Raw genomic sequence first — 24276 nt, 5'->3', positions numbered from 1 at the left:
AATCGTAAAAATCTAAAATTTAGTGAACCATAATTGCTTATTGTAAGATGCCGTTAACTCACCGTATATGCGATGATAACTATTGATATATATTTCTTTTAACAACTTGTCTTTTGATATTTTTTCCCAATTTTTTTGTCTCATTGACTTCACAAATCCCAAAATATATTTTTAACCAATCAGAAAATTTACATTTTTTTAAATTTGGTTTCGAAGTACAGAAAAAAAAACTTCGTCTTCACCAAATTGTTTGTCTAGTTGTCTGTGTCTCATTTACCATTTTTCTCTTCTCTTTTTAAGTTTTTTTTTCTTTGTTGGCCAATAAGTGGATTTGAAGATCGTGTCTGGCAGATTCTATCTGATTTCTGATCAGAAGAGGAAGAGAGAGAGAAGTAAAAGGAAACATATTTTTTCTTTCTCTCTCTACAAAGAGCTAAAAGGAACCAGCTTTATCTTTCTCTCTCTCTGTTCAAGTTCTGGGTTTAGAGAGAGAGATCGTATATGTTGATTTTGTGATCAGAGAAGAAGAGAGAGAGATAGAGAGAGAGATGGGAGGTTGCGTGTCAACGCCTAAGAGCTGTGTAGGTGGTAAAATAAGGTCAAGCAAGAGGAGAAAGACTCGGACAAGACGAAAGATTCAGAAGAAGAGAGTTGTGTCTTCTTCTCGCTTATCTGACGGATCTTTCGATAATCACGATCGTTCTTTCTCTAATCCCACTTTCAGAGGTCTCTAATCTCTCTCAATTCAATTAAAAATAAAAACCAATCTTTTGTTTCTCTCTCTGCATTTCTATTGATTTGTTTGGTTTTGGTCTTTGTTCTGTGTGTTTATGATCGATTTGGCTTCGTGGGTTTTGTCTTTCTTGTGTATCTCTCAAGGTTTGTTAAGCTTTTTGATTGATTGTATTCGAAATGTTATGTCTTTTGGTTGTTGAGTGTGTTGTTTTGGGTAATTAGGGATTAGATTGTTGTTTTAGTGTTGTTAGATTAGCTTACAGTTTTGTGATTTGTATGTTGAGAAAGGGATTTGGTTTATACTTCAGGGTTTATTACTCAAAAGAGTGAATCTTTCTCTAAATGGTTAAACATCTTTGATGAGCACTGAGTTGTGAGGATTAACATTTTGTTTACATGACACTGTCACTTTAGCTGAGTTCTTTAGTCTCTACTAGAGTTATATATATTTTACCTGACTTAAGTCTCATTTATGAAACAGCAAGCGTTGATGAAGCATGGTTTGATTCCAACCTCGCATTTGAAACCGACTGTGATGATGATTTTCACAGTGTTCAGGAAGGTATTATAACAAAAGCTTCTTTAAAACACCCCTTTTTGATTCTTCCTATGATCTATGTATCACGTTCATTTCATCATTGTTTGCGACGTTTTGTTTCAGATATGTTGTCAGTAAACGGAGGTGAGCGTATCTCAGTATCGAGTATGTCATCTGTTAAAGACTCAAACCTTGGCGGTTCTGCAAGGAATTCTCTAAGCGATGGTCCCAAAACTTCCAACTCTCACTCAACCGTAGATGATGTTATCTCACAATCGAAGTCAGAGAGTGCTTTGACAGACACTAAGCAGCCTGTTTTCATCGACGAGATATCTTCAAATGCTGATGATAGCTCTAGAAAAGATCAAGGATTATTGGAAAACTGCGGGATTCTTCCAAGCAATTGCTTGCCTTGTCTTCATTCGACTGTTCCTTCTATTGAAAAGAGAAGGTCTTTAAGCTCTAGCCCTCCAAGTACGAGGAAAAAAGCTGCCCTTAAACTATCTTTCAGGTGGAGAGAAGGACACCCTACTGGTCCTTTATGTAAGTTTCAATTGTGGTTTCACTGTATATGAACTGAAGAGATTCCAATCCAATAACTTACTTTGTTCTTTACTATGTTTCAGTTTCTACAAAGATGCAGTTGCAGAGACCAATGGCGGGTTCTCAGGTTCCATTTTGTCCACTCGAAAAGAAAATGTTTGATTGCTGGTCAATCATTGAGCCTGGTAGTTTCCGGGTTCGTGGCAAAACTTATTTCAGGTAAACCATACAGGGAGAAGCTTGTTGTTTCGAGTATCTAATCATATGTTCTGTTACTAACTCTTAAATGATATTTCGTTCTTTGGTAGAGAAAAGAAGAAAGAGTTTGCACCAAACTATGCTGCATATAATCCATTTGGTGTCGATGTATTTTTATCTCAACGTAAAATAAACCATATAGCACAATTCGTGGAGCTTCCTGTTGTTAGTACCACCTCCACCAAGCTCCCATCAATACTTGTTGTAAATGTTCAGGTATGTTGTCTAGTTAAATCGTTGATCTTTTGCATTGTCTCTGGTGTTTCAGTTTAGTGATGATGTTGCTATTGGAATCATAGATTCCATTGTATCCAGCTGCTATCTTTCAAGGTGAAACTGATGGAGAAGGAATGAATTTTGTTTTATACTTTAAACTTTCGGATAATTATTTAAAGGAGCTTCCACCTCATTTCCAAGAAAGCATTCAGGTAAACTTAAGCTTCCTCCTCATGATTCTGTTTTCTTTGTTCTGTTCTCTTCTGTTGAAAACACATTTTTGAATCGCTTTGTCTTTGGATATATGCAGAGATTAATAGATGATGAGGTTGAGAAAGTTAAAGGCTTTACTATGGATACAAATGTACCCTTTAGGGAACGGTTAAAGATATTGGGACGTGTTGCAAATGTAGATGATCTCCAGTTGAACGGTGCAGAGAAAAAACTCATGAATGCTTATAACGAAAAACCTGTGCTTTCACGACCACAGCACGAGTTCTACTCGGTATGTCACAAGTATCCTAACAAATACAAGTACTATTGAAACCTGCTTACTTAGCTCTAAATTTTTGAACTTGTAGGGTGAAAATTACTTTGAGATTGATATCGATATGCATAGATTCAGTTATATATCGCGTAAAGGATTCGAAGCATTTTTAGACAGGCTCAAGCACTGTGTTCTTGATGTTGGACTCACAATTCAGGTAATGGTTTTGCTTCTTCCACGAATTTTGTGTCAAATTGCTATGGTTATTAACTGTAAAATCTTGTTTTCAGGGGAATAAACCGGAGGAACTACCAGAGCAAATACTGTGTTGCGTCCGGTTAAATGGAATTGATTACATGAATTATCATCAGTTAGCTCTTAGTCAAGAATTTCTATGATAGTGAACACAAAACTGTGTTTTCTGTTTTCTTCTTTTCTTCTTTTCTTCTTTTCTTCTTTTCTTCTTTTCTTCTTTTGTTACTCAAGAACACAAAATCTAAGATCTTTTTCCGTTTGAAGAACACAATAATGAAAGGGATGAGTGTATAAAATACATCATTCCAAAACATGACAGCACTTCAGAAGTTGCCTACGAGGCTACGACTAGTGTTTTGTGTTCATCATAATGGAATGAGAAATGAAGACATATTGAAACAAGAAAAATAAAAAGGAAAAAGAAAAATGAAGTAAAATAACCATACACAATTATGAACAACCTTATTTGTTTTTGTGTTATCATAGACATAGAGAGTAGACTACATATTTTGATTTCAATTAATTAAAATTTTTAGAAAACTAATAAAATATTGAATTTCATGCTGGTGTTCTTTCAAATGTCATATTTAGTTTTAAAAAGGTTAAAAAAGTTGACGCTAAAGAAGAAAATAAAATTGGAAATACGTAAAAAGACAGTAAAAAAACAAAAAAAACAAAAAAATAAAGAAACAGAAAAAAAAAAAAAAAATTCAAGCGAGCGAACCGAGAGAAATGAACCATGATTAACGTCGGTCGAACCGAAAAAATCAATCCCGGTTCAAAAACCGAGCGTTAGAAAGACGCTACAAAGTACAAATTGACTTGAACAACGCGAGTCGGTCGAACCGGGCAATCGATCCCAGTTAATAAATAAACCGAGCGTCTCTCCGACGCTACACTGACTTGAATATAACGCAGAAACTCTCTGTTTATATACTTAGCCAGCCCTCCCTCCTTCTCATTTCCCCATACGTTAAAACTTTTTAGGTTTTTTTATAATTCCGGCGAGGTCTCTCTGCTTCTCTCTATCCTCGTTCTCCTTCGACTCCATATCGTGCTTCATCCTTCAGGTATAACATTCTTCAAATCCTCTTTTATAATACGACGTCGAACTACAATCGTTTCCGTTATCAGTTTCGGCTGTTTCTTCACGCCTGAACCCTAATTTTTGACGACATCTGACGAACGAGTACGGGAATCTCCGGTTCTCTGTCTTGTTGTGACGTTCGTAAAACGTAGTTTAGTCTTAGTTAGATTGGTTTCCATCGGATTCATAGGTACGATTAGTGTTGGTTTTGATGATTCCTGGTTATGAATTACACAAGTTGTGATGTTGCCTTGTTCAATGTCGATCTGATTACAACTATTTGTGTGGTTAATTAGTGTAAAATTCGTATGTTCATGTTTCGGAATTTTGTGTTTGCCTTTTGTTCTTCGTATAACTGTTCTTGACATCTTCTTGCTTTGTTGTAACAGGGTAGAAGGAACAGTTCGTTTGGCTAAGCCCGGTTTCGTGAATATATAAAGAAAGATGTTTGGTTCTTCTAATCGTAAGTGATCCTTACCTTATTCTTTGTTAACTACGTTCGTAAAACGTAGTTTAGTCTTAGTTAGATTGGTTTCCATCGGATTCATAGGTACGATTAGTGTTGGTTTTGATGATTCCTGGTTATGAATTACACAAGTTGTGATGTTGCCTTGTTCAATGTCGATCTGATTACAACTATTTGTGTGGTTAATTAGTGTAAAATTCGTATGTTCATGTTTCGGAATTTTGTGTTTGCCTTTTGTTCTTCGTATAACTGTTCTTGACATCTTCTTGCTTTGTTGTAACAGGGTAGAAGGAACAGTTCGTTTGGCTAAGCCCGGTTTCGTGAATATATAAAGAAAGATGTTTGGTTCTTCTAATCGTAAGTGATCCTTACCTTATTCTTTGTTACCTTATTTCACAGAGCCTCGGATCCAAGAACTGGCTACAAAAGAAAGGGTTGATCCGGGTCATTGCAAGCGGGTAAAGGACTTTGTTGTTGGGAGACACGGTTACGGGAGTATAAAGTTTCTGGGAGAGACGGATGTGTGTAAACTCGACCTGGAAATGGTGGTTCAGTTCAAAAACCGAGAAGTGAATGTGTACATGGACGAGAGCAAGAAACCTCCTGTGGGTCAAGGACTGAATAAGCCCGCCGTTGTAACTTTGCTGAACATAAAATGTATGGACAAGAAGACAGGTACGCAAGTGAAGGAAGGCGCGAGATTGGACAAGTACAAGGAAATGCTGAAGAGGAAAGCTGAGGAACAGGGAGCTAAGTTTGTGTCCTATGATGCTGTGAAAGGCGAGTGGACGTTCAAGGTGGAGCATTTCAGTTCCTACAAGCTTGGAGAAGAAGATGATATGTAGAAAGATCATTGTGTAGACTAGTGTCCTGTTTTTTTATTTTACTTTTTTGGGGTTTGTCTATTGGTCTGTTTTTGCAATATATAATGTCAAAAATGACATGTCTTTTGCTCTTACCTCATCTTCTCAACCTTTCTTCTATCAGTTTCACTAGGAAAAATTTACTTGAGTTCTTTAATTTTTTTTTTTTTTTTTTTTTTGTCGACAACCATTTTATACATTAAGAGAATTAAGTTATAGGGTTCGAAGATAGTACAAAGCTGGATTTCTGTTTTCTAGCATTCTTTGCTAGATTATCCGCTAGAGAGTTTACACAACGTGGGATTTTTGAGAATGTAATTTGCTCATATTCTTGGGCTATGCTCTTTATATCATTTAAGTAGGTTGCTATAGGAGAGTGCTGAATTTGATGCATTGGATACCCACTTGAGATATGGAGAGCCTTTCCATACAACGCGTCAGCATCACCAGAAAACTTAACACTATTGTATCCCAGCCTCTTAACATGGAGAATCGCCAGTCTTAGTGCTTCAGCTTCAACTTCAAGTGGTGTATTCAGGGGATTAATAGATGCTGATCCTCGCAGAACAAACCGTGCATGCTTGTTATAAAGGACCCAACTAATTCCGGCACATTCGTTCGGAGAGATCCAAGACCCATCAACAAAACAACAGTATTCTGTACTTAGCTGATTACATGTTTCCGTAGAATTGGTGTTTGATGATGCGAGATGTGCTCTGCCACTTAAAGTGTGGGCGACATTTAAGTTCTCTTCAGTAGAGGCTAAGCTATCCTTCCATCGCTGAAAATCACGATAAGCCTTATTAATAATATCTGGGATGGATCGCTTCTTATTGTTGAATAAGAGATCATTTCTTGCTTTCCAGATACTCCAACCAATGAAAGGGAATAAGCTTACATCCTTTCTTTGGTTTTTTATAAGGCTTAACATCCTATCAATATTTTGATCAACAGAATTTGAAAAGAGAAAAGGACCTGGAGGAGAAATTGTCTTTGCAAAGGCCCATATTTCTTGACTGATGCGGCATTGGAAGAGGAGATGATTTATACTTTCTGCTTCCTCTCCACATCGCTGGCAAGTATTATCTGCAGTCATTTTTCTCCTTTTCAGATTTTCTGCTGTTGGTAAAGCATTGTGAAGGCATCTCCACCAAAAATGCTTAATTTTCCGAGGGGTGTTAAGATTCCAAACCTTTGTAAAAGGTTTAGTAGGAGAAACCTCACTGATAGAGTTCGATGTGAGACAAGGATGACGTGCGAGCGTACGTTGGAGATGATATCCAGATTTGACCGAGTAAACTCCATCCTTGGTATAGATCCAATTAAGCACATCGTTAGCTCCCATGAGAGAAGGTCTAATATTCTTTATAAGAGCAATATCCTCGGGATTAATAAAACGATGTAGAAGATTGTCATTCCAGCTGCCCTGATTTAACAAATCGCTAACTGTCAAATGAGGGTATGATAAACAACTTGGTCCCCTGGCTGGTCTTGGTGGGTTCGTTGGCAGCCATGGATCGCTCCAAACATTAATGTGTTCGCCAGTGCCCACTAAATATTTTAGGCCATGAGAAATAAGTTTTGTACCTTGTAAAATGCTCTTCCAAGCATAGCTGGAATTTGTCTTGGATGCTGCTGTGAGAAGAGTTTTCTTTGGAAAGTATTTAGCCTTAAAAACTCTTGCCATGAGTGAAGATGGTTGTTGTAGGATCCGCCAACTCTGTTTAGCAAGGAGTGCTAAATTAAAATCTTTCAAATCTCTTATCGCAAGTCCTCCTGCATTTTTTGGATCCATGATTTTATCCCATGCTATCCAAGGGGTTCTGCGTTTATCCTTGATATTGGACCACCAGAATTGTCTCATGGCACTTGTAATCTGATTGAGAATCCTCAAGGGTAGGAGAAGACAGGACATACTATATGATGGGATTGCTGTAATTACTGACTTGATGAGAACTTCCTTTCCTGCAGGTAAGAGCAGCTTAGTATATCAATTATCCATCTTTTGGTCTATTCTTTGAGCTAAATAAGAGAAGGCATTGGTTTTATTCCTTCCAATAAACTCTGGCAACCCCAAATATCGGCCAAAGCCCTCTGTTTTGTAAATTATGAGGATCTGACTTATTGTTTTTCGTGTTTGGATTTGAATACCTTTACCAAAAGTGAGAGCAGATTTCTGAAAGTTTACACTTTGTCCTGAGGCTAGCTCATATTGCTGCAGGATATTTAGCATAGTGCTGCACTCTTCTTCTGTGGCCTTGCAGAACAATAAAAAATCATCTGCAAAAAGTAAGTGTGAGATTGCAGGGCCATTCCTACTTGCCTTGAAACCATGTATTCTTTTTAGTCAGACATTTTCCTGGATTAAAGCAGATAAAGCTTCTGTGCATAATAAGTAAAGATATGGTGAGATAGGATCTCCCTGTCTAATACCTCTTTGGGGTGTAATATGTCCGACTGGTAAACCGTTGATTAGCACAGAATATGAAACAGTGGTAATGCACTTCATGATCCAATTACACCATATACTAGAGAAACCCATCTGCTTCATCACTACCTCAATGAAAGACCATTCAACTTTATCAAATGCTTTACTAATATCAAACTTTGCAGCAATGAAAGGTTAAGCTAATTTTTTAGTATGGAGAGAATGGAGTAGTTCATGTGCAATGAGAATGTTGTCAGTAATCAGTCTCCCTGGAGTAAAAGCAGACTGGTTGGTTGAAATAATATGATTCAACCAAGGTTTGAGCATGTCGGCTAAGACTTTAGACAAAACTTTGTAAGCAACATTGGCAAGACTGATAGGTCTAAAGTCTTTTACTTTCAGTGGGCTGGCCTACTTTTGGTATCAAACAAATATGAGTATGATTCATTTTAGGGTCCAGCGTGCAATTCTCAAAGAAAGACTTGGCAAAAGCATACACACCTGATCTTATTATGGACCAATGATTTTAGAAAAATCCTGGGTTAAAGCCATCAGGTCCAGGGGCTTTTTCTCTTGCCATGTGATGAACAGCCTGGTATAACTCTTCTTCTATAATAGGTTTTATAAGAGCTTCATTCATTTCATTGGAGACTCTTGGTTTAATAAGCTTAAACACACTTTCATGGATGCCCTTATCTTTAGACTGATAAAGTGTAGTAAAATAATTGATGATAACCTTATGAATACCTTCTTCTGATGTCCACACTGTCCCACTTTCATCCGTGATAGCATTGATGCTGTTATAGCTTCGTCTTTGCTTGGTTTTAGCATGGAAAAACCTGGTATTCCGATCACCTACTTGAAGCCGATTTCCTCTTCCATTCTGCTTTTAGTTTTCCAATATTCCTCTTCCATTCTGTATTCATTTAATAAAGCCGATTTCAAAGATCGAATATGCTGATGATCAATGGGATTAGAGTTGTACTCTTTGTGAAGTTGAATCTTTAGCTCCTGGAGTTTCTTTGCTGAATTATTGAGATGTAGCGATTTCCATCTTAATAAACATGCTCGACATCTTCTGAGAGCTTCATAGAACTGATTGATATGCTCAAATTTACCCTAGAGATACTCTCTAAAATTAAGAGATCAGTGTAGTACGTAGGGATCGAATCCACAGAGACTCTAGATTCACACAATAGATTTAATAATCTTTTAATTATGCTAAACAGAAATATTGTAATTAATTAGCAAAATAAAACAGAAAATAAAAGAGTTGTAAAAATTCAGAAGGATTAAACGTTAGGCCTAGGGAAATTCTCAGGAAATCATGGAAAATCAGATCAATTAATTAAGCAAGCATGATTCAATAATGAAGCACCGTTCTTGAACTCTAAACACAATTGTAAAATAAATCAGTTCTCACTGCAAATATTATCTAAATTTAAAACCAGAAAATCCAAATCTCTTTGTAAAATTTTAGGTTAAAAATCAGCAATAAAATCAAGTTTAGGTAAGTTCACAAAATTACTAAATGAAATCTCTTTGCAAGAAGTAATTTTGCTCACCAAATGTTTTTGTCAAGAAAATCAATTATATTCTCATATCAATTAATAATCCTAAGATCTAAATCCAGATGACTAATCAAAGATCTAGCATTAAGAACAACATATGGTGAAAAACAAGAAAGATAATGAATCCAACAATCAATTAATCTAATAATCCATGAAATTCCTAATGAGAAACCCTAAACCTAACAAGCAGATCTACTCAGACATAATTGTAAGAACACAAATCATGAATAAAATAGATAGCATTAAGAGATTAAAGAAGAAGAAAAAAAGAGTTATGAATCTTCTCTGAAAGAGTCTTGATTCTTCTCTCCAAAAGCTCTCTAAAAATCTCTCAGGGTTTTCTCTCTCAAAAGTTGCAGGGAAAAATAAAACTTAAGGGTTTACAAAACCCAAAAACACTATAAATATGTCCTAAAACACGTCAGGGACTTATGTTGCAATTATGGAAAACTTTGGGCAAAATTGTAAAACTTCCAATTTTTGGCTCTCTCGTCGGTTTGGACTGACTGGGTGTCGATCGATGCTCCTTCAGTGTCGATCGGCACTGGTCAGTTGATCAGACTCCAAACTGACTTCTTTGATTAAATGCTCCAAAACGATCCAAATTGCTCCATTTCGCTCCATCCGTGCCAAAATCCTAGATAACCTGTAAAGACTCAAAGACAACCTAGAAACAAATGAAAAGACTCAAAAAGCACACTTATATCATGGTTAAAAACCGTAAAAACCATGATATATCAACTCCCCCAGACTTAGCCTTTGCTTGCCCTCAAGCAAAACAGAAGCTTAGACCTGTGAAAGAGGTTTAAAAACACAGAAACTCATTTTCTCTCTAAGGTAATGCCATGATCATTCAAACCATAATCCATATGCCTAGCAGATAAATCCAAATCGAACCACCATGTACTTCTCTGTTGACATTCATAGCATCCCAAATTCATACCATATTCCACTACTTCCTCCATTAAGCCTTCATCAATGGGTCTCATCAATTTGATCAATGTCAAGAACCTTCTAGACTCATTACCGTACTATACCATAACAAGCAAGATATATCTTTTTACAACATTTGGTATTCTTCTTCTCCCCCAGACTTATTTAGTTCTTATCCTCCTTTGAGCTTTGCTTTGCTGTTTTTTTTTTTACTGACTTCTTTTTTTTTTTAAACCAAAGGTATAGGCGAATAATGGGGTTATCGGTAATTTACCTACCCCTCGCTTCCAAACTTTGTGTGATCATTTGATTCAAGAGTAGAATAATGAGGTCACATGTAATATTAGCCCTAGGACTTCGGTTTATTCGGTTCATTCGGTTCGGTTAGTTCGGTTTTTGGTTTATTTTGATTTTTAAAAATGTTACCGAATTTAACCAAAATAAAATTCGGTTTGGTTAGTTCGGTTTTCGGTTTATTTTCGGTTTTGAGGATTAAAACTGAAATAACCGATTTTTGTCTTTCTTTATCGAGTACTTTTGAAAAAAACAGAACTATTGGGCATCAGAACAAAATTGTTGGACCAGTTTAAATTTAAAAACTGGGCTTGAATATATTAGACCCATTAACAAAAGAAAAAGAAAAAATAATTAAAAAAATGAGCTTTTTCTCCAACGAAGAGAAGAGTCTCCTCCGACGAGTCGACGAGTTGGAGACACACCGGCGGTAAAACTTTAAAGGTGAAGCTTGTAGATCCGATCGAATGACATAACGAAGGAAAAAAAAGATATCTGTAAGAAGAGGAAGAAGAGATAGAACGAAGAGGAGGAAGAATAAATAGAAGAGATAGAACGAAGAAGAAGACAAATGAGAGAAAGAAAAAGAAGAAGACGAACAAGGGTAAGAAGTAAGAACTAAGAAGAAGGAGTCGAATCGAGCGGCTAATTAGGTTAGGTTAGGTTAGGTTAGATTAGAATTAGAAGAAGTTAGGGTTTTGTTTTTATTTCGGTTAACCGATCGGTTCAGGCAAACCGAACCGAAATAACCGATAACCGAATACCTAAAATAATTACTACCGATCGGTTCAGCTCTTATAACCGAAACCAAACCGAACACCTAAAATCTCGGTTCGGTTTTTTCGGTTCGATTTTTTATCCTAGGGCTAGGTAATTTGCCTACCTCTCTAAACTGATCAAAATCATCTCATCTTTTATTCTTTTTTTTTTTAACAAAGCTCTTGATGAGGTAAAAAGAAAAGTGCAGAAGTTACTTCTAGCTTTTATGGATTCAGTTGGAAATTTAGATGTCTCTGGTTTACTGGTCAGCCATTGGATTTTTCATTACTCGGATTAGTGGATTCAATCTGCAGCATTAATCAGTCAAAGCAATACACTAAAAAGAAAAATCATTATTCCCAACACAATTTTGAAAAATTTGACTCAATAAAAAAAATCGGTTTTGACACACTAAGAACAAATACTCTGTTAGTAGTTAGTACTAACCTCCCCCAGACTTAAACGACACTGTCCCCAGTGTTTTCAAGTAAGAGGAAAGCTAAAAGAAACAAAAATAGATTGAAAATTGTAATGAAAAGATGAGCTGGTTTCGGGTTACCAGCTGGTGGCGACTGACACCATCTCAGTGTCGATCGACACTCATAACGAATGGTGTTTTGTTGGCCGAAACTCCTTGTTAGTTGCAGTTAGTTGTGTTGATGGATCAATCCTTGGATGATTATTCTGTTAAGAAACACTCAAACACAAGTTAAAAGCAACATGATAGATAGACAATTCATAATTTCAAACAAATTTCAAAAAAAAACTGACTCAATGCAAAAAGAAAAATGACTCAAAAGGAAAAGAAAAACCTAGAAGTGGGTTGCCTCCCACTAAGCGCTTGTTTTCAGTCATTAGCTTGACTGTGTTGAAGCGGAGCAGAATATGACAATGCATGCTTCCCAGAGAATGTCCTTTTCATCCTAGGTGGTGTGTAAGCTTTAGGTGCATGAGGTCTGCCAAGGATGTGAGGAACAGGACCTGGGTGGGATTTTGGGATGGGTTTGCCTCTTTTATGTCCTGCACAATCATCAACAGAAGAAACAAGCGCTCTAGGATAATCTCGTGGCTTGGTTAACTGCGAAACAGTTTTTGTACCTTTGAAGGTCTTATTAATGATAGGAGGGGGTTTGGGGGAAGAAAATGCATACCTTTGCCTTACCTGAGGACTCTGGAGTGTAGAATGTGAAGGTTTCTCCTTTGGAACAGCTTTCTTACTTGGAGCATAGAGAACATTCTGCAAGCCTTCAGTTTTGGACAAGGTTGGACTCAGTCATGGAGGAGTGTCGATTGATGCTGCAGCGGTGTCGATCGACACTGAGCTTGATGCTTGAATATCAGAAACTTCCTCAACAGAAAAAGTCTGTCCATCAATAGTAGGAGCCCTCCTCAGCTTATCCATCTCAAAGTTCATACTCAAACCTCCCACATTCAGTGTTATATATCCCTTCTGCACATCTATGATGACACCAGCTGTAGCTAAGAAAGATCTTCCTAAGATGAGAGGATCTTTAGGCTCTTTGTCATATTCCAGAACCACAAAGTCAGTGAGAATCATGAAGTTTCCAACCTTAATTGGAATATCCTCTAAAACACCTTCAGGAATTCTTCGAGATCGATCAGCTAAGATAAGAGATATCTGAGTTGGCTTAAAATCTGTCATCCCAAGTCTTAGAGCAACATAATGTGGCATCAAGTTGATGCTAGATCCAAGATCACAAAGTGAGTGAGCAAACCTTCCTGTGGATATAGAACAATCTAACACAAAACTTCCAGGATCTGGTAACTTCTTTGCAATCCTACTCTGGATCATTGCACTCACTTTCTCTAAGACAAATACCACTTGCTTCTTCTTTTTCTTCCTCTGTGGAGGCTGGTTCAAAAGAATTGCACTGACATCCTTCGTAAGCAGTGCTCCTTCTTCAGGGCTCAAACCATTGGACACCATTCTCTTCACATACCGTTTAAGTGGTGGTGAAAGCTTTACAGCATCAATCAAAGGCATCTCAATCATCACCTTATCCATCATAGCTTTGCATCTAGCATCTTCAATCTCCTGCTTGGACCTTCTTGGCTTAGGAAAAGGGACCTTAGGCTTGTACACCCTCTCAATAGTTGGAACCTGAGATTTTGCAGTTTCGGGTCTTGTCTGAGATGAGTGTCGATCGACACCATCATTTGGAATTGACATCTCTGTCGATTTCTCTCCCTTTTCTGCAGAAACAATTTCACCAGCATCTTGATCTCTTACTGATATGGCATTGTAAGCATGTTTGGGGTTTGATTCAGTTCTTCCAGGAAAAAAACCCTCTTGCCTTTTAACAGACCCATCGGTCTGCGCAACCTGATTCTCCAGTTTCTCAATATGAATATTCAATGCATCAATCCTCCCAGTAAGCTCATTGTAGACATTATCAATCTTCCCATTGAATGTCACTGTTAATTGTTACTGACCTTGCAAAATTTGCTCTAGCATAGCTTCCATTCGACTCTCAGAAGAAGTCTGTGGAGGAGGAGACTGATAAGATGAGTTCCCATATGTTCTTGTGAAGTTGCTCCCTTGTTGCTGCTTCTGAAACTCAGGCTTAGGAGTGTAGCCTGAAGAGTTCCCACTGTAAGGCTTGTTGCTTTGCTGATTACTGAATCTCTGACCCTGATACCCAGCTCCATACACATAGTTGACATTCTCCTCTGTATTCTCTGGCTCAGGCTCAAACGTCTCAACCTCAGTAGCAAATTGGACTGACTTCTTACCCACTAGAAGATTGTGCACCGAATCCAGCTTAACATTAACAGAAGCTAGCTGGTTTGAATCAAATCCTCCATGCAATCTCTTCCTTTCTGTATTTGCTCTCTTAGTGCTATACTGGAAGCCAAATTATCAATCAAAGCTTCAGCATCTTCTGGAAATCTTGTCTTGAATTTCCCATGACTTGCAGCATCCAAAGCTAGCTGATATTCCCAGTCAATCCCTCTGAAAAAGATGCTTAGCAGTTGCACTCTTGAAAAGCCATCGTGTGGACAGTCCCTCTGATAGGCCTTGAATCTCACCCAAGCTGCTTTGAAAGCTTCATCTGGTCTTTGATTGAAGGAGGACAGCTTGACTCTCAGCTCATCTGACATTGCATCATCATAAAAGTAATTGAGGAAAGCCACCTTTACTTGTTGCCAAGAGGTCAAAGATCGAGCTGACAACTGTTTTAGCCATTGAGATGCTTCTCCTGCAAGTGAATATGGGAAGAGCTTGCAGTAGATGTAGTCTTCTGTCACTCTATTGGCCTTGATACTAGTCACCATGTCTTCAAAGTGCTCAATATGGTCCAGAGCCTTCTCATTTGGCATGTTAGAGAAGGGTCTTTGTCCAACTAGCTGGAAGTATGCAGGCTTCAGCTCAAAGTCATTCCTTGGAAATGGAGGTGGAACAATTGCAGAGCGGTTTTCAGACATCAAATCAACTCTGTTGAAGTCTGCAATGTTTATGATCAGATCTCGGTTTTGATCCTGTCTTCGAACCAGGTTCTGGACGTGGTTGGCAGCTCCACGTACGTCTGCTGGAGGTGGGTGTCGATCGATGCCCTCTGGTTGGCGTCAATCGACACCAAGGTTAACCTATTCATCGGCAATAGCTTGCTGGTTGACAACTGGTTCAACAATCACATTGCCCTCTACATCAAGCTTTTGGCCCTGCTCAGCGCAAGTGGCCCTCTTGATCTCTCAAAGCACCATCTTAATAAACTCTCAGAATGACCGGATTGACCATCTTAGCTGATTTGGCTGCTTTAGTATTCTCACGCTCTAGTTGTCCTAACTCTTGGTTTGTAAGCTTCACAACTGGACCAGTAGGATTTTTCATGGTGCTAGGCTTAGGCATGTACCAAAAACACACAAGAGAAAAGAAACAAAAGCGTGTGAGTCAAATAGAAAAATAAAAATTTAGACAAAATCAAAGACTTTAACTGTGGCAGAAGCCTCATCCTCTGGATCTGTAGTCACTGCTTTACATTTATCTCCTATTACCAACCTTGATGTTGCTCCATACTCCTTTACAGTGATGGGGATGTAGGCAGGAGTGATGGACATATCATCATCTGCACATATTGTAGGAGAAGCTCAAGTTTTCAAAGTTCCAATTACTAGGATAGAAGATTCAGCATGATCACTCATGTTCTCGTCATCTCCATGAGCTTCAGCCCGAAACAGCTGATGAGCATTGTGAATCGCCACATCATAAATTTGTGGTATCGGAGTCTCATAATTACAGACCGATTGCTCATGTCTAAGAGATCCACAACGGAAACAAAACTTTCGTAATTTGGGGAAAATGAATCTGATCATAACATGTGCTTTGCTATGATCAAATTCAATATACCTAACAAAGATCAGACGATTGTTGATGTGCATCTGAACATGAGCCCATACTTCCCCACTTGATTCCTCTGTGGTATCTTGGAATTTGACCTCATCAATATGTCCTAGAACTCCTCCAACTTCACGCACAACTGGTTCAGATCTGAAATCTTCTGGAATATTGATAATCTTAACCCATAAAGAGATTTGAGTTAAGAAGTTTGGAAGGAGGCATCTAGTCCAGCGATCCATGGCTACCATCCAAATATTATAGTGCCAGGGTCCATTTTTAGGAACAGTCATCAAGTGATGTTCAGGTTGAAAGAAAAATTGAACTGTTCCGTCATCATTTATTCGACTCATGAATCTTCCTTGCAAATTCCAAGCTTTAGGCAGAGCACCTTTCATTCCAACAGGTTTTTGGTGTTGGGGATTTAAACACTTGACGATCAAACTGAGACGATTATTCGCTTTGTGAGTTCGTAAAGCTTCCGCAGACATCCTCATCAGTGTTCTTTCATAACCCAAATTGAGGTTTTGTAAAGCTTCCCAAAAATCCTTCGCCATATATGGTTATGTTAGTTGAGAAGCAAGAGGAGTGATATTACCAAGATGACCGTCAAGACTACCGGAGCTGAGATCCGCAAAAAACGGTAAGAAATCCGCCGGAATTTTTAGTCGGTGTATAAAATATTTAAATCTACCTAATTTGATACGTTTATTGCCATAAATATTTAAATACATTTATACATTATCTCGGCCTTTAGAATCGCCTAGAAGAGGAGAGAAAGTTTTTTTCAATTAATACTCTAATCTAATCAAATCTGCTAGCTTTCTTTAACCTATATTATTATTTTTGAAGTACATTTTGGTTTATGCCCTAAAAGTTTTGCTTATTTAATATGTTTTATTTACAACATTAATCCCTAACAATTTTCCTAAAATAACATTTCGTAGAAACTAAATTAATGGAATTATTTAAATCTACCTAATTTGATACGTTTATTGCCATAAATATCTGGACAACATCTATACATTTCGATTTTTCCACAAACAACTCTACACATAAAATTTTTAATCCCATAAAAATCTTCAAACCTATTTTAATAGAGCTTTAGAGAAAAACCTGTTAGTTTCCTTACATTATCTCGGCTTAATTAATAGTTTCCACTTAATATTTTATACATTTATTGAAGAAATATACATAATATTATCTTTTTTTTTTCCAACCAAACATTAATAATTAAAAAAGAACTCCTAGATTGGTTGCCCAAACAGGAGGATAAGAGTTTACAAAAGAAGATTCTGAAATTAAAGATCTGGAAGACCGAGCAAGACAATCTGCCCTTACGTTGAGGTCGCGGGGAATCCTGACAAGAGAGAAGGAAGGGTAAGATGTTCTGAGATGCGAAAAATCCTCCAGTAAAATCGAAAAAGCAGGCCAATCATCAGGCGCTTGCACCATCACAACTAGCTCTGCACAATCCGTCTCGAACGCCTGACAAGCAACTCCAGCCGCCAGTAAAGACTCCATAGCCCAGATCAGTGCTTGTAATTCTGCGTGTAGGGAAGTAAGGCCTTGTCTGACACTCCATGCGCCCAAAAGAATCGTGTAATCATCACCATTACAACACCACCAACCCAAACCCTGGAAAGGGTCCGAACCTTTCCATGAACCATCAACCTGGCAGCGGGTAGAATAATCCCTCTCTTCCACTACGGGCGGGGGGAGCAAATTGCTCAATGAATAAGATTTGGCTTCCTGCCACAATAATTTCTCATTTGCCGCTTGATTTAAAATCTCAATTGGCTCTGACTCAGTGCCCTGGAAAACTTTTTTATTCCTGTCTTTCCAAAGTGACCATAAAATCTAGGGGAGTCAAGAAATGATATCAAAAACCCCGGATTGAGAAGTCGCCCTCCAAAATATGAAATCTAAATTCGCATAGATAGAGGCATACGGAAAACCTCCTGATTCCAGCAACACCGGGACCAACTCCCAAATACATCGCGACCGAGGACAATCAAACAGTGCGTGGTTTATAGTCTCCGTCTCTGAGTCACACCGCTTACACAAAGCATCACATCGGACACCCCGATACGCAAGCCGTTCTAACACGGGAAGGGTACCCGAGGCAATTTGCCAGAAAATGATGAATCTTCGGGGGGACATCTAATTTCCAGGACTGAGCCTGGAGGGACATACACGAAGGCCCAAATTCAACTTTCGCAATTAATTCTCGGGCTAACCGATAACCTGACTTAACCGAATACTTCCCCTACTTAGTATAGTGCCATAATAATCTATCTGATTGATAAGTTTTACTGACCGGCATACTCCGAATAAGTGGTATATCCACCGGATCAAAAAACTCCTCAAGAATAGGCAAATGCCAATCCTTGGTAACTGGATTAATTAAATGATTAACCATCAAACTCGGGAGCAGCAATCTCCCCCTACCATTCGCTGGTCTTGGACGAATATCCGGTCACCATGGATCACGCCAAACCGAAATGGAACAACCAGAACCTACAGCCCATCATGCTCCATGTTCCACCAATCCCTTAGTTAAATAAATACTCCGCCATGCAAAAGAAGGGTTATTCAGTTTCTTTGCCATAAGGGGATGTTTATTTCTGAAATACCGTCCTTTCATCACTCGAGCCATTAAAGATGTCGGATTATACATAATATTATCTTCAAATAGAGAATAGAAACAAACAATATCTCCAATTTTCTAAACAAGGATAACAAAAAGAACAAGTAAATACTAACAATAAAGCGTACAATCAAAATCAAATCTTTGTGTTAAAAACTTAAAATAGTTATATCAAAAAAAATTGTTCGACGAATGATTCTACAAATATGACTATCATATTTAAAATATATATATTTAGCACATTTTAGATTGCAAAAAGATTTGATCACCACAATACTTATATTAATTTTTATATACATTAAACACATAAAATAACTATTACTTCTCACATATCTCTATATTATTTTACATAAAAAAACACAATCAAGCACTGTATTGTGGATCAAAACTTAGATAACATAGTAACATCTATATTAAAATATAAAAAAAATTTAACCATTTTATTTAAAATCATATATGAACATTAAAATCATCCTGTAAATTTAATAAATAGATATAGGTATATAATTTAAAAATTAATAAAACAACAACAAAATAACAAACAAATATATATAGTGCGGGTTAAATCCTAGTTATATAATTATTCAGAGGCGACGTTACGTTCTACTGAATTTTAATTTGTCACTCTGTTGAACCAACTCGGTCGGTTCAAATCAAATCTAATTGATCCGGGATTATTGGTTAAATCACTTAAGATAATAAATCAAACCTATAGATAATATCTGCGAGTTTACCGAAATCTTGACTCTGACCATCAAATTAGAGATATGTTAACATCAACTAGTGGAATAGTCAAATTCTAGAAAATTCGTATTTATGTTGTTGTCTCACTAAGAAGCAGACAAAAGAAGAAGGAAAAAAAGAGCCGGGGAGGAACACAAAACTGGTCTCACCACAAATATCTTCTTGTTACTTGGTCTTCTTCACCGATTAAATTACAGACCTAAAGTAAAAATAATTTAAACAAAAGAAAAGATGGGAGAGAGAGAGGAAGTGAAACTTTTGGGAACATGGTACAGTCCGGTCGTGTTACGAGCAAAGATAGCTCTTCATCTCAAATCGGTTGATTATGATTACGTTGAAGAAGATTTGTTCGGATCCAAGAGTGAGCTTCTTGTCAAATCGAACCCGGTTTACCAGAAAGTTCCGGTTCTCATCCACAACGGTAAACCGGTTTGCGAGTCTCTTAACATCGTTGAATACATCGATGAGACGTGGAACTCATCTGGACCGTCCATTCTTCCTTCTCATCCTCATGATCGAGCTCTCGCTCGCTTCTGGTCTGCCTTCGTTGATGACAAGGTCTGTCATTTGTTTTTTTTTTCTTTTTTTTTTTTTGTTTTTGTTAAAAGGTCTCTCATTTGTTAAAAGGCTTTCTTTTGTTAAGAATTTTTAATGTGTGATCAGTGTTTTGTGCAACGATTTTTGATGTTTTTAGAGAAACACGAATATTTAAGAAAGCGCATTAGTGAGTATTAAAATATGTGATATTATATATATAAATTATAGAGAGTATAAAAATTAAACAAAAATTAGACAAAATTATTTATTTAATTTATATCTAACATATGAATATTTATATTGATATATACATATATATATATATATATGCGTGAAAATTTAAATTTACATAATTGAAAATAGGAAAAATATGTTAAAACAAAATTTATGTGAATTTTGGTGGTCAATGTGGTCGTATAGGCGTTGCATGAATGCCTATATATACGACCGTCTTTACCACTTTTAAAATTCCTTTTTATTATTCCATATTGGGATTATATTTTCTATTTTCTTTATATATATATAGACAAATGAAACTTTTAATTTATCTCCCAAAATATATATTCATTGATGGATGCTTCATGTTTAAAATTGGTCTGAAATATCTTTTACGTGTTAAAATTTTACCGGATTATTACAAGGTGGAGAATGGAGATAATCAACCTTTAGGGATGAAACCATTAAGCTTCAAAATAAAATCAATTCATCTGAATTTATTTAAGATTTAGGACAAATTCTCTAGCTATCTCATCAACTATGTTCTCTTAACTTCCATTCTACAAATGCAGTGGTTTCCCGCTTTCATAGCGGCAACAATCACAAAATCGGAAGATACAAAAGCAAAAGGCATGGAAGAAGTGGAAGAAGGGTTGTTGCGACTTGAGGATGTGTTTGTTGCCATAAGCAAAGGTAAATCCTTTTTTGGTGGCGAAGCGATTGGGTTCATAGACATTTGCCTCGGAAGCTTTTTGGTTCTCTTGAAAGCTAAAGAGAAGCTTAATGGAGAAAAGTTTTTAGACGAATCAAAAACTCCATTTCTTTGTAAATGGGCCGACATATTTTTGTCGGATGAAATGGTGAAGAATGTGGTGCCGGAGATCGATAAAGTCGCTAAGTTTATACGAGAGTTTGAAGATAGAGCTCAATCTGTGGCTTCTAGATCCTGAGATGAGATCACCCTAGAAATGAAATTGCAATATATGTAGAAAATAAGTTGAAGTTTAAAGTTTTATGTAATATATTTCTCTGTTAAAAATTGCAACTTATATAAGTTGAAGTTTAAATAAGTTAAAACTGCATTGTATTTGTAATTTGTAGCCTTTTATATTATGTTGCAATGTATATAATATGGTTCAAATTGTCCCAACCTTCAGATATAGACATTGTGGGGATTTGGGGTATGGCAGGAATAGGTAAGACATGTATTGCTACAGAGATTTTTGGAAGTCTAGCTCCACAATATGATTTGTGTTACTTTCTACCAGACTTTGATCTAAAGTATCAAGTGAAAGGGCTGAGGCAAACGCGTGATGATTTCTTAGCTACTGTGTTTAGGGAAGAAAAACTAAGTATGGGGGCTTCTGATATAAAACTCAGTTTCATGAGGGACTGGTTCCACAGAAAAACAATTCTTGTTGTTCTTGATGACGTGAGTCTAGAGATGCAGAAACTGTACTTGGAGGGTTTGTCTGGTTTTCTCATGGTCACAGAATCATCTTAACCTCTAGGAGGAAACAAGTTCTTGTACAGTGCAAGGTTAAAGAGCCGTACGAGATCCAAAAGCTATGCGAGTTTGAATCTTCTCGTCTCTGCAAGCAATATTTGAATGGAGAAGATGTTGTAATCTCGGAACTTATGAGCTGCAGTAGTGGTATTCCATTGGCTCTCAATGTTTTAGGTTCCTCTGTGTCGAAGCACGATAGAGGCAATATGATGGAACAACTACAAAGCTTGCGGAGAAAACCTCCAACTAAGATTCAAGACGCATTTAAGAGAAGCTTTGGTGGACTAGACGAAAACGAAAAGAACATATTCTTGGATCTTGCATGTTTTTTCACAGGGGAGAACAAAGATGATGTGGTGCAACTACTTGATGCTTGCGGGTTTTTTACATATTTGGGAATCTCTGATCTCAATGACGAGTCTCTCATTAGCGTCGTAGATAATAAAATAGAGATGCCTGTTCCTTTTCAAGACATTGGTCGATTTATAGTTCATGAAGAAGACGTGAATCCATGCGAACGTAGCAGACTGTGGGACTCTAATGACATTTCTAATGTATTGACATGCAATTCTGTAAGTTGACCTTTGCTTTTAGTTCTTTTTAGTTTTTAATGTTTTCCTACTTACGGGATTGTCTTCGTCAGGGAGCTGAAGCCATCGAAGGCATTTTCTTGGATGCATCTGGCTTGACCTGTGAGCTTAGTCCTACTGTGTTTGGTAAGATGTATAGACTTAGATTGCTGAAGCTCTATGGGAACCAATGGAAGCTAAGTTTATCTCAAGGCCTCGACACTTTGCCTAATGAGCTCATGTTACTTCACTGGGAGAATTACCCTTTGGAATGCTTGCATCAAAAATTTAATCCTGAGAACCTTGTAGAGGTAAACATGCCTTATAGCAACATGGAGAAGCTATGGGAAGGGAAAAATGTAAGTGTTTGACTTGACATTATGGTGTTTTAAACTGTTTACATTAAGTTATAAAACTTGCATCTGATGGCTTATTTCGATTTAATGATATTGTGAAACAGAATCTGGAGAAGCTAAAGAAAATTAAACTAAGTCACTCCAGAAACTTAGCTGACATTACGGTGTTATCATAAGCCCTGAACGTTGAACATATTGATCTCGAAGGATGTACGAGTCTGGTTGACGTTAGCACATCTATTCCTAGTTGTGGGAAGCTTGTTTCCTTGAATTTGAAAGACTGTTCAAGTTGTTCAAAGCTGCCTGCTATGTTCGGGTTAACATCTCTCAAGCTTCTTCGTATGTCTGGTTGTTCAGAGTTCGAGGATTTTGCACCAAACTTGAAAGAGTTATATCTATCTGGGACTTCCATAAGAGAACTTCCATTGTCAATCGAGAATCTTACTGAACTTGTTACACTTGATCTTGAGCACTGCACAAGCTACTGCACAAGCTTCAGAAACTACCAAACGGAATAAGCAACTTACGATCTGTGGTGGAGCTTAAGCTGTTTGGTTGCACAAGTCTTGATCAAAAAAGCTTGGAATCTACATGATTTCGCCTATGAGAAGTTGAAAAGGTGAGGTCACTCGGAAGGAAACAAAAAGGTGTTTCACGGTTGGTAATCTTTGTGTTTTTGATGTTTACTTTGGTGCACGTATTGATGCTAAGGTTCATTCATTGCTCAGTATTATCAGTGATGCGTTGCATATGTGTTAAGTCTCGCCGGTAAAATGAACACTATGGTAGCTGCAATGTATATTTGTATTAGTATCCTATCACCAGTCCATGGTGCTTATAGACTGATAACAAACTAACAATATTTGCCTCTGCTTCTGTAAACTTATGTTTTTTTTTCTGTAATCTTGGTGTAAATCATATTTCTTGCTTCTATTAGTATCCTAACTCCAACGGTCTGACTAAATACATTATAGACATAAAAATTTCTTCTTCTAATCCCACATAGGTAAAAAGAAGTGGGACTAAATCTATTTCCTGCTTTTGATAGAAAAACTTTTCTAGTGATACAAAAAAATTCTTTAATTACAAAGTTTGAGTAAAAAAAAAAAAAATTACAAAGAAAGTAGTGGACTTAAGAAATCACAAAAAAAAAAAAAGAATTGCGTATCAGACCCTAAAAACAAACATGTCATATTCCTACATGATGTATTCAAAATTTTATTGTACTTTTTTGAGAAATAACAGAATAATACATATCTATATATATACACATTTTTGAAGTACATTTTGGGTTCTACCATTTTATTTGTACGTATTTAAAAACATAATCCCTAACAAATTTCTAAAAATAGGATTAATTCAGATTTTGTTTCCGAAATATTTTACATTCAATCCCAACTAAATAAATACATCAATCAATATGGAAATAAAAACTATGATATATTTAAACACACTTTTATTGTGTTTTGAAGATATTCTATCTCTGAATCCTTTGCAAACAAAGAAAAAAACAATTTGATTCCCAATTAGAATCTCTAACACTAAACAAAACAAACTAAATATAACAAAAAAATAGTCATGAAGTGTATTACAAAAAAAAAAACCTTTAATTACAAAGAAAGTAGTGGACTCAAGAAATCACAAAAAAAAAAAAAAAAATTGCGTATCAGACCCTAAAACAAACATGTCATATTCCGATATGATGTATTCAAAATTTTATTTTACATTTTTGAGAAATAACAAAATAACACATATTTGAATTTTTCTTATAAAGATAACACATTTTGTGATTGTACAATTTGGCTTTGGTTTTGATAAGGCAAAAGAAGTTTAAAAATTGGACCCTGAAACGTTTTGGGCCTTTAAACTTTTGGGCCCAGCTCAATTTCTTCTCTTCTTCCGCTGGC

General features: G+C 36.8%; 3 protein-coding genes and 2 pseudogenes across 3 annotated transcripts; 4 read left to right on the top strand and 1 right to left on the bottom strand.

Moving 5' to 3' along the window:
• The first annotated feature begins 63 nt into the window (after nucleotides 1–63).
• On the top strand, nucleotides 64–3343 carry LOC104750157 (uncharacterized). The gene is made up of 9 exons (XM_010471911.3): nucleotides 64–726; nucleotides 1217–1297; nucleotides 1397–1816; nucleotides 1900–2035; nucleotides 2125–2290; nucleotides 2374–2502; nucleotides 2601–2795; nucleotides 2872–2994; nucleotides 3068–3343. The coding sequence occupies exons 1-9, from the start codon at nucleotides 549–551 to the stop codon at nucleotides 3173–3175; spliced, it is 1536 nt and encodes a 511-aa protein (XP_010470213.2). The 5' UTR covers nucleotides 64–548; the 3' UTR covers nucleotides 3176–3343.
• A 1580-nt stretch (nucleotides 3344–4923) lies between these two features.
• LOC147925251 (nuclear pore complex protein NUP98B pseudogene) lies at nucleotides 4924–5430 on the top strand (annotated as a pseudogene).
• Nucleotides 5431–16809: 11379 nt separating this feature from the next.
• LOC104753477 (uncharacterized) lies at nucleotides 16810–17789 on the bottom strand. The gene is made up of 3 exons (XM_087492541.1): nucleotides 17742–17789; nucleotides 17132–17650; nucleotides 16810–16839 (listed from the first exon to the last, which is right to left on the bottom strand). The coding sequence occupies exons 1-3, from the start codon at nucleotides 17787–17789 to the stop codon at nucleotides 16810–16812; spliced, it is 597 nt and encodes a 198-aa protein (XP_087348667.1).
• Nucleotides 17790–19225: 1436 nt separating this feature from the next.
• On the top strand, nucleotides 19226–21080 carry LOC104750154 (glutathione S-transferase U15). Its single transcript, XM_010471908.3, has 2 exons — nucleotides 19226–19742; nucleotides 20510–21080. Exons 1-2 carry the CDS (start codon nucleotides 19416–19418, stop codon nucleotides 20885–20887), a joined length of 705 nt encoding a protein of 234 aa, XP_010470210.2. The 5' UTR covers nucleotides 19226–19415; the 3' UTR covers nucleotides 20888–21080.
• LOC104753476 (disease resistance protein RPP2A-like) lies at nucleotides 21058–23025 on the top strand (annotated as a pseudogene).
• The last annotated feature ends 1251 nt before the right edge of the window (nucleotides 23026–24276 follow it).

Source organism: Camelina sativa, chromosome 16, assembly GCF_030686135.1.
Source record: "Camelina sativa cultivar CO46 ecotype springtype chromosome 16, ASM3068613v1".
In the NCBI taxonomy this organism is placed as follows: domain Eukaryota; kingdom Viridiplantae; phylum Streptophyta; class Magnoliopsida; order Brassicales; family Brassicaceae; genus Camelina; species Camelina sativa.
This window is presented reverse-complemented; position numbering and strand designations above follow the sequence as displayed.